Genomic DNA, 10121 nt, shown 5'->3' on the forward strand with positions numbered 1-10121 from the left:
CCTTAAAGAGGCAGAGAAGCCCTGCCGGGTTTACAGCCTAAGAACCTCATTTCCCAGAGCCCTTCACTCCCTCACTTGGCCTTTAGCCACAATCTGGAACTACCAACCTTGAGAAAGTACAGGTAACGCCCGTAGTGGAAACTACTCTACCCACAAGGCTCTGCAGCGGCGACCGCGCACCGAAGAGACTTCTGGGTAATGTAGTTTCCGCTGCTAACACCACCTACTATCTCTCACAGAATGAGTTACTTCCTACCTGGCCTATTAAAAGCCAAGAGGCACCCTCAGGGATACTGGGAAAAGGAGTTCCCTGCTCCAACCATGGGACAGGCCTTGCTTACTCTTAAATCGCACCCAGATTTGGAGAGCAGTCTTGGAAAAGCCCACAAAGATTAGGGACCTGTAATTTCAGACTCTGTGAACAACAGCAAGTTCCCAAATCTACACACTGAAACAGACACACTATATCATGACACTCTATGTCCACACATAGCTGTCAGCTGTCTTGTTGACTGTCAAATAGACTGAAATTTTAGAGGCTGTTTCATGACATTCAATATGCAAGAAAAGACCCCAGACAGGGCATGAGGGAGAATTGGAGACCGGTATCTTTCCTGCCTTGATGATCAGTGATTGCGTTCCAACCTAGCAAACAACACTTTTATTGAAATATTTATTACTCTCTAAGATTTCTTTCAAAATATGAAGCCTAGCTCTAAAGGACAGCGAATTATCACATGCCATCTCCTGCCGAGATACATCACTGAACATTTAAAGATGGTAGATGATAAATTTTATGTGTATTTTACCACAACAAAATGATTAATGATTAAAAAATGCGCTAAGAACTTTTATGACACAAAGACATAGCTGAAAGACACAAGAAAAAAGAAGTCAAATAAGAAAAATCTAGAAAGATGTGTCAGTGGAAGCTTGTTTACGAGGCAGATGGTTCAAAAAATTTTTTTTAAACATCTTTATTGAAGTATAATTGCCTTACAATGGTGTGTTAGCTTCTGCTTTATAACAAAGTGAATCAGTTATACATATACAATATGTTCCCATTTCTCTTCCCTCTTGCATCTCCCTCCCTCCCACCCTCCCCATCCCATCCCTCTAGGTGGTCACAAAGCACCTAGCTGATCTCCCTGTGCTATGCAGCTGCTTCCCACTAGCTATCTGTTTTACATTTGGTAGTGTATATATGTCCATGACACTCTCTTACCCTGTCACATCTCACCCCACCCCCTCCCCATATCCTCAAGTCCATTCTCTAGTAGGTCTGTGTCTTTATTCCCGTCTTGCCACTAGGTTCTTCATGGCCTCTTTTTTTTTTTTTTTTTTCCTTAGATTCCGTATATATGTGTTAGCATACTGTATTTATTTTTCTCTTTCTGACTTACTTCACTCTGTATGACAGACTCTAACTCCATCCACCTCAGTGGAAGCTTGTTTACGAGGCAGATGGTTCAAAATTTTTTAAGATATTAATTTCCTATGAAACTGAATTTAAATTTACTTAGACTTCACTTTCCCACTTTAAACAACTTTTTCTCAAAGTGCCTGTCAGAACACACAGCTTTACTACATAACAGAGCCTTGTTTATTCTTATATGATGCCATGCTTTTGCACACACAAAAGGGATAACACTAAAAATATATTTATACACTTAGTGAAAGCAGCCATACAGGAGTAACTATAGGATTCCATTTATATAAAATTCTAGAAAATAAAAACTATATTGGGAATTCCCTGGCGGTCCAGGAGTTAGGACTCCGCACTTTCCCTGCTGAGGGCCCGGGTTCAATCCCTGGTCAGGGAACAAGATCCCGCAAGATGCGTGGCACAGCCAAAAAAAAAAAAAAAACAATGAAAAAAAACTATAATGTCTCCCTAGAGATGGCAGGTTGGCTAGGGCTGAGAGAATACAAAGGGGCCAATGGAAACTCTATGACAGACATGTTCATTATCATGACTTTGGTGATGGTCCCATTATGCACACATGTGAAAATACATCTTACATTTTTAATAAATGCCGTTTATTGTATGTCACTACCACAATAAAGGTGTTAATAAAATCTAAATCTCTTCCTCTACAAAAATCGTATCTGGCAAGGTAGTATTGACTCCATCAGCACCCTTCCCCATGTCTTGGGTGGGTCAATTCTGATTCCTTCTCAAAACAGAAAGAAGTGCTCACAAATGCTTCAACATGGGGAAGTTATGCTAAGCTAAATAAGCCAGTTACAAAGAGATGAAAAATGTATGATTACACTTATATAAAGTATCCAGAGTAATCAAATTCATAGAGACAGGTCCGATAAAGAGGGCATAGGAAGAGATGTTGTTTAATGGGTATACAGTTTCATTTTTGCAAGATGAAAAGAATTCTGGAGATTAGTTGCACAAATACTTGAATTTTTAAACACACTAAACTGTACAATTAAAAAGGTAGAGGGTAAACTGTTACATGTATTTTGCTACAATCAAAAATGTAAAATGTAAAAAAAAAAAATACTATATGAGGATACTGTTAAGGATAGATTAGAGCAGATATTTTGCTGAAGTCTTTCCCCATTTGCAACACTCCCTCTGTTGTGAAATTTTTGGTGCTGAATGAGGTGGAAGTTTTGGCTGAACATATGCCCATATTCACTGTACTTACAAGGTCTTTCTGCATTTTGAAATCTGTGATGTGCAATGGGCCTGACGTTTCACCTAAAGACTTATCCACATTCACTGCACTCAGAAGGCCTTCCTCCAGTGTGAACTCTTGATGTCTAATGAGTGGGGAGCTGTACCAATTTCCCATATTTTCTGTACTCATAAGGCCCACTCCAACATCAACTCATAAGATGCTCCTCCAGTGTAAGGAGTTTGGAGTAGTACCTAAAGAATTTACCATATTCTCTGAACTCATAAGGTTTTTACCACTGTGAATTCTCTGCTCAGTGAGGTTGGAGTTGTATCTAAAGAGTTCGCCACATTAAGGGCACTCATATCGTTTTCACTGTGGATTTTCTGGTGATGTATGAGGTAGGACTTCCTAATGAAGGCCTTCTGACATTTTCTGCACTCATAAGGCCTTTCTCCAGTATGGGTTTTCTGATGCTGAAGAAGTACATTCTTATGGCTAAAGGCTTTCCCACATTCACTGCACTCATAAGGCCTCTCTCCACTGTGAACTCTCTTATGTCTAATGAGTCTGCAGTGGTACCTGAAGCCTTTTCCACATTCACTGCACTCGTAAGACCTTTCTCCAGTGTGATTTTGCCAATGTTTAATAAGCTTGGACTTGTACTTAAAGAATTCCCCACATTCACTGCACTCATAAGGCCTTTCTACAGTATGAATTCTTTGATGTCTAGTGAGTGTGGAGGTGTACCTAAAGAATTTCCCACATTCACTGCACCCATAAGGCCTTTCTCCACTGTGAACTCTCTGATGTTTAATGAATGCAGAGTTGTACCTAAAGAATTTTCCACATTCACTGCACTTATAAGGCCTTTCTCCAGTGTGAACTCTCTGATGTTTAATGAGTGTGGAGTTATACTGAAAGAATTTCCCACATTCACTGCACTTATAAGGCCTTCCTACAATGTGACCTCTCTGATGTCTAATGAATGTGGAGCTGTACATGAAAGATTTCCCACATTCACTGCACTCATAAGGCCTTTCTCCGGTGTGAATTCTCTCATGTCTTACCAGTCTGTAGTTGTATCTAAAGAATTTTCCACATTCTCTGCACTCATAAGGGCTTTCTCCACTATGATTTCTCTGATGTTTTATGAAGTTAGCGTTGTACTTGAAGAATTCCCTGCATTTGCTGCACTCATAAAGCCTTACTCCAGTGTGGATTTTCTGGTGCTCAACAAGCATCTTTTCTCGGCTAAAGGCTTTCCCACACTGAGTGCACCTGTAATCACTCTGTCCACTACCACAGGCTTCCCTGCACTCAGTGTCCCTGTGTGGCTTCCCCACACTGTGAGGGGCCGGCTGCTGCAGAAGGCCTGTGCTGCCTGGGAAGTCCTTTCTGTCTCTGTTGCATGTCAAGGTCCTCTCTGCCATGTGAACGCTGCTGTTGGTCAGAAATGAAGGCTGCCCCTCACCCCTTCTGGAAAGGTTGTCTCTAATCTGCTCCTTCTGCTGCTGGAAAAGGTTTGCCCCACCAAAGTATAGTTCTGGATCAGAGAACATTCCGTCATGCTCAAGCAGCTGCAAAAAGTCTTTCAAGAGTGGGCCATATATCTCACAGGGCTGGGCCTTCCTGGAGGATGGATCTGGCTTTGGAGTTCTGACCGGTGACACTCCTACAGAAACATCTTGCTCAGAAGGTGCCTCCTCATCCTGGGCTCCATGCTGACAACCTGTAAGCCGAGAAATGCTGGTGAAGTGCATGATGATTTTGGTAGGAGGGGCAGCCCCATCAGAAATGACACACCGAAGACTAGAGCCAGAGAGAGGAAGGTCTGCTGTGCAGAGATGGACCTGCGTAGCTCCCATGATGCGAGAGCCCTGACAATAGGCAAGGACTGAAGGAAGAGTTACTATCTCAGTCCATTTGGGATGCTATGACAAAATACCACAGACTGGCTGGCTTATAAAGAACAGAAATTTATTTCTCACACTTCTGGAGACTGGAACCCATAGATCAGTCTGCACTCTCCTGGGTCGCAGACTTCTCATAGTGTCCTCACATGGTGGAAGGAGCTAGGAAGCTCTGTGGGGTCCCTTTTATAAGGGCACAAATCTCATTCATGAGGGCTCTGCCCTCATGTCCTAATCACCCCAAAGGCCCCATCTCCTAATACTGTCACCTTAGGCATGAGGTTTTCAACATATGGAACGTGGTGGGGACACAAACAGTCACACCAGAGCAGGGAGGAGAGGCAGGCCTCCAAGTCAACATGGCCAAGGCTACTGGTGACAGGTGAGCACTGTGTCAAAGGCTGTGCCCAGACCTAGAAATACTTGATACAAAAGAAATGCTAAAGTTCAAGGACTATTTAAGGATACATGCAGACGTCACGACATCTTACATATAGGTCAAATGTTGAACACTGCAAAGGGAGCAATGAAACAGAACATGTGACAAGTCACATGTGAGAGTCACAAAAGTGTGGTTGGAGTGTGACAGAAGAAATAAGAATGAAAAGGAAGAAATGAGGTGTGGCACTGGTCCGAGCATCAATCAATGGTGAACACAGGACAGGTTCCCAGCTCTGACATCACACCCTTTCCCAGGACCTCACACCAAGCCCGGGTACTTCTGAGTGTCTCCTGCCATTGATGTAGTAATGGCCACACTAGAAGGTACCCAGAGTCCTCTCCATTGCTCCAGGTGAGCATTAGTATGGCACCTGAAAGAGGTTAGTCCTACGTGAAAGACAGAAAAAGAAGGGGCCAGCACACGTAGACAGAGATCCGACACAGGGCTTCCGGCATTCTAAAATTATAAGAACTTCACAGGGGGTACTGTGGTAACAATCAGTGGTTCCCCAAATTAGTAACTAGGTTGGTGCTAAAATTCCTGGCACAGGAGGCCCTAAGAAATGTCAGCAAGAGGAAGGGGTAAGGCCTGGCGCAACAAGGGTCCAAGCATCTAGACAGAGGACCCAACCAAGAACAGGCCAGGTCTGAAGGGGTCTCAGACAAAATCTACATTTCTGACTCCTGAGCCCTATCTTGGAAGGACTCGGAGTAGAAGGGATGGGGCTCCCTGGGGAGAAAAATGACACTGTACACACAGTCCAGCCCCGGCACCAACAACACATATGCCAGGAAACCAGGAAAGGAAGCAGTACCCATGGTCTCAGTGTGGGGAGTACAAAGCTTCCCCCTGGGAAAAGGGAAAGAACAGAGCACAGCCCAGGGCACTGGGTGAGCGTGTGGACCTTACCTAGGGAGGTCACAAGTGCAAAGTTCTCCGTCATCACAGCATGGTACAGGTGTCTCTGAGCTTCATCAAGGAGGCCCCACTCCTCCTGGGAGAAATACACAGCCACGTCCTCAAAGATCACACGGTCCTGCCAAAACTGGAAGAGTTTGGTTCATGAACAGCTTCTTGTTTTAACTATATTTTTGTGGATGCTGTATTTATCTATTTGCCATCCATTAATTACAGGGCTAAACTAATGGCCAAATTTGTTTACATCTCCCTTGCAATCCAGAGCCCATACTCTCAACCAACTCCTTACCTAACTCTCACGCACCAGGTCAGTATTTCCCCTGCCCTAAAGCAGCCCAGGGCCAGGTAACAGACAGCTAGGGACAGTTCCCATAGCCCAGGTACACAGAATTATACAAACTAGTCACCCATAAACTTTTCATCCAATCCTCCCTGCATTTCCCTCAGAAGTCTAATAAAGGCTCTGACCTTTGGTGTCCCTTAGCTTGTGCTCACGCCTCCTGACCGAATCTGGTGCTTCTCCAGGTGGCCCTGTTACATAGTGTACCTCCTCCTCTCGGGAAATATAAGTAATAAAACTGTCTTTCAATGTCGTTGGCCTCTCTGTATCACGACTCACTCGCCTCCACAAGTTAAAATCCTGTGGGTGCAATCACTGATGCACTTCCCTTTTCAGGACCTTCAGCCTTCCCCCTACACATCCGTCCCTGCTCAACCTCCTCCTGGACGTCCCACCATGAAAGATATACCAGGTCCCAGTGGCACCAGTGCCTGCTCTCTCCTCATTACCATTGATCACTGTGTCCAGCACACAGCATAAAACACATGGGGGAGGGAGCAGAAAACCACCATCGAGGGTGTGGACCTGCATGCACGGCCCTACCCCTCTCCTGCCACAGTTTCCCTGGGGTCCCCCAGATGTTGACCCTCAGACAAACTCAGACTTGTCCCTGTCCTCAAGTGCCCAGTGCCAGGGCCCAGGGCCAACCATTCACACTCCTCCTTACCTGCATCTCACTCGTTGGACTGCACCTTCCTCATGACTCTAACCCTTCCACAGTGACAGTTCCACAGACAGCCCCAGCCCACACCATAGGCACTTCCTTCACCTCCTTACAGGGCACTCTGCACACGGAATCCAGGCAGTGAATGGAAATGCATCCAGCATTCAACTCAGCCCAGTCCTGTCCCTGAACACCAAAGTCCCCTGGGGCCAGGGCCTGCCCCAAGCCCTGCTTAGACGGTCTCACCACCTGGCCCTGTTTTTTCCTTCCTCCCCAGCCACCCTTCCTATGTGAGACCTCATGACCCCTTAGCCCTCTCCCCCTTCCGTGTTGCACGAACTGTCCCATAAGCAGTCAGCACCTTCTCTCCTCATGTGAAGCCCAGGTACACCGACCTCCCCACCCACACTGTCACTGCGCCCTAAGTCTAGCAACTCTCCTAGCTGACCCCATTTCCTCCCTCGACATCCATCTCATGTCTGCTCTGGCCTCAGAAGACTTTCTCAAGCCTACATCCCACTGTCACGCACAGACAAGGAAACTCTGCTCCCTCATCTGTCTTCGTGATGTGCATCACCACCAGCCAGGTACCCAACCCACAGACTTAGTCCTGAGGCCCTTCATTCTCACTCCTTGTCCTCTAATGGCATCGCCACCATAAACTAGAAATGATGCCGCCTAAAACTTACCTTCAGCTTCATCCTAGTCCACACACCGGCCACTATGTTGTGGTCGTCTCCATCCTGAATCCGTCCTCTGAACTCCAGCCCTCTGTGTAAAGGTGCCCACTCAACACCTCCCCTTGGGAGTCTCTGGAACATTTGTGGCATGGACAAAAACGGACTCTTCTTATTCCACCTGAACATTCCTCCTAAAGTTGACTCTGCCCGTTTTAGTTGATGAGGCATCCATCCTTCCTAACAAGCCCAGAAACCTGAAGTCATCCCCAATTCTTCCTATCAGCCCACTTCCTTGAGTCCCTCGCTCTCCATTACATAAAACATGGGGAGCTCTAGTTCAAAATACATCCAGAAACCAACCGATCCTCCATCTCAACAACTAGCATTCTTGTGTAACACCATCAACACTCACCTGGATTGCTGCAGGAAATCCCCCCCCCAATATTCCTGCCTTCAGGGTGATAATTGGGATGGGTGAAAGGTAGGACCCCTCCACTCACCTGTACAGGGTCCATAACCATTTCTGCCACTGCCATGGGATCCTGGGAAAGAAGGAAGCCATGAGAAATGGGTAGCATTGTAGAATCCTACAGCTGAGCTGGACCACCACCCCAGCCTTGCCCTGCCCTGGTATAATGGAATCTCAGCCTGACAGTCTAAGTTCAGTTCTTCAGAAAACAGTACTGCCTCTTACTAGCTGAGTGACACCGGAGAAGGACTAAGCCTCCCTGAGCCTCAGGGAAAAGAAAATGCTTATAAAGATAAGAATGCTCCCAACCTCATAGGGATCTAATGTAAGGAGAACATACCATGTATCAGCTATGATTGTACATAGGATCAATAGTTTTGTACATATTTTCAGTGCAAGTGAAGTGGCAGAGTTTTGAAACTTAGGGTCTTCATTTTTACTGCTTTTTAAGATTTCAGAGGATGTCATATATAGAACTTTGCATTGTAAGCAAATACCGAGAGGTAAATCAATGCCAAGCCATTTACAAAGTGTTTGCATAAATTTAACTAAGTGAACAGGCTCATTTCTAATTGCCTGTGTGTATGTATTTAGAGGAATATTGATTAATTAGTGTTTAAATTAGTTTTCATACATTCTTAAGTTAATGAGTCATGGGGAGGGGCTGAGCAGGCAGGTCGGCTATTAGTCCATTCAGCACCAGGCCTATCACTAAATAATCCTCAAAAGGGAGCTTGTTGGGAACCCTTGACTGAAGCAGTGGATCATCCCTCTTGCCCTGAGAGGTGGAGGTGAGTTGGCAGTGTCCTTGTCTAGGACCCACTGGCTGCACCAGCCTGGCTGAGTGGCCCTGAGGGTTGGCAGAGCCTGCAAGTGGAGAATCCACACCAGCACACACTGCAGGCTCTACAGAAGGAAAGCTCCTTACTCCATCCAGGCCCCCCTTTCTACAGACATAGCCCAGATTCCCTCCTATGTCAGGTCTGCTCTTTTCTGGAGGGAGCATCAGGGATGCCAGCACCAGCCCTCATGCTCTGCCTTCCAACTCTCAGCCCTCCCCTCCCTCACCACAGGGCCCATCTCAAGTAACAATCTTAAGACTCCCTCCTCAATCTGATCCCCAGGCCATGCCCTGGTCCAATCCACACCCTCCATGCCTTTGATATTTCCAACCCTGCCCCCTTCCTCTGCTTCCAGCCTTTATGTTCACCTCCACATATGGTACCTCCATTTGGTGACATCTCCATCTTCATACATGTCAGGATCAACATGTCCAAATACAACTCATGGTCTTCCCCCTGGAACCTGCTCCTCGCGCTGACTTCCTCATCTCCCCACTTTCAGATGTTCAAGCAAAAAAACTTGGATAGTGCTTCATTCCCTACTTTTGCTTACAACCGTATTTTGTGCAGCAGGAAATCCCGTTTACTCCAAGTTTGAGATTTCTCCAGAATCTCATCCCATCTCCCATGTCGCGCTACATTCCTGGCCCAGCCCCTGCTATAATTCTCCTGGGGTCTATCGCGGTGGTCTCCTCAGCAGTCTCCCTGCCTCCATTCGCATCCCGTTCTCCCAATTTTTAACTTCTAACTCTGGACACGGTTCTCCCATCCCCAATCCCTTCACAACCTTCCATGGATTCCACCTGCTCAGGTTGCCGTTTCAGGTGAGACAACAACTCCCCCTCTGTGCACGACACAAGTGACTCCAGGCTTCCCCAATGCTGCCGACTCCGTAGCACCTGCAAGCCGTGCACCGGGGGCCCCCCGAGGGAACTCTCTCCCTCACCCCAGTCTACGGGCTTAAAGGGGACCCCTCCCAAGGCCGCCGTCTGTTCTGGACTCTGGGGCTGACCAGCAGGGAATTGAACGGGCGCACCACCGGGTGGGGCCCTGGGAGAAGCATCACCCACCTGAGCCGGGCTCATCCCTGAGCCTCTCCGCCTGCTTTTTCGCTCGATCACCTCCATGCCCGCCAAGCGACGTTTAAGCCCGGAACTCCTAAACGTCCAGAGAGCCCCCAAACGACAGGAAGGAACTCCGGAAGTCCCGCCCCAGAT

General features: G+C 46.8%; 1 protein-coding gene across 4 annotated transcripts; it reads right to left on the reverse strand.

Moving 5' to 3' along the window:
- Positions 1-2023: 2023 nt before the first annotated feature.
- On the reverse strand, positions 2024-10116 carry LOC309617269 (uncharacterized protein). Of its 4 annotated transcripts, none has more exons than XM_082369316.1 (5): positions 9975-10116; positions 8094-8135; positions 7603-7830; positions 5901-6036; positions 2024-4368 (listed from the first exon to the last, which is right to left on the reverse strand). In XM_082369316.1, the coding sequence occupies exons 1-5, from the start codon at positions 10029-10031 to the stop codon at positions 2918-2920; spliced, it is 1914 nt and encodes a 637-aa protein (XP_082225442.1). In that variant the 5' UTR covers positions 10032-10116; the 3' UTR covers positions 2024-2917. The 4 variants fall into 4 exon arrangements, with proteins under 4 accessions (XP_082225442.1, XP_082225443.1, XP_082225445.1 ...); XM_082369317.1 differs by having other exon boundaries at positions 7603-7725; positions 9975-10115; XM_082369319.1 differs by lacking the exon at positions 7603-7830 and adding an exon at positions 6917-7034 and having other exon boundaries at positions 9975-10073.
- Between the last annotated feature and the right edge of the window lie 5 nt (positions 10117-10121).

This window comes from Balaenoptera borealis (assembly GCF_965194805.1).
Source record: "Balaenoptera borealis genome assembly, chromosome: 19".
In the NCBI taxonomy this organism is placed as follows: Eukaryota; Metazoa; Chordata; class Mammalia; order Artiodactyla; family Balaenopteridae; genus Balaenoptera; species Balaenoptera borealis.

Coding starts and splice junctions, on each gene's coding strand:
- LOC309617269 (XM_082369316.1), bottom strand. CDS start 10,031: ATGGAGGTGATCGAGCGAAAAAGCAGGCGGAGAGGCTCAGGGATGAGC. Junction 8,136..9,974: donor CAGGGATGAGCCCGGCTCAG/GTGGGTGATGCT, acceptor CTTCTTTCCCAG/GATCCCATGGCAGTGGCAGA. Junction 4,369..5,900: donor TGCACTTGTGACCTCCCTAG/GTAAGGTCCACA, acceptor CTCGGCTTACAG/GTTGTCAGCATGGAGCCCAG.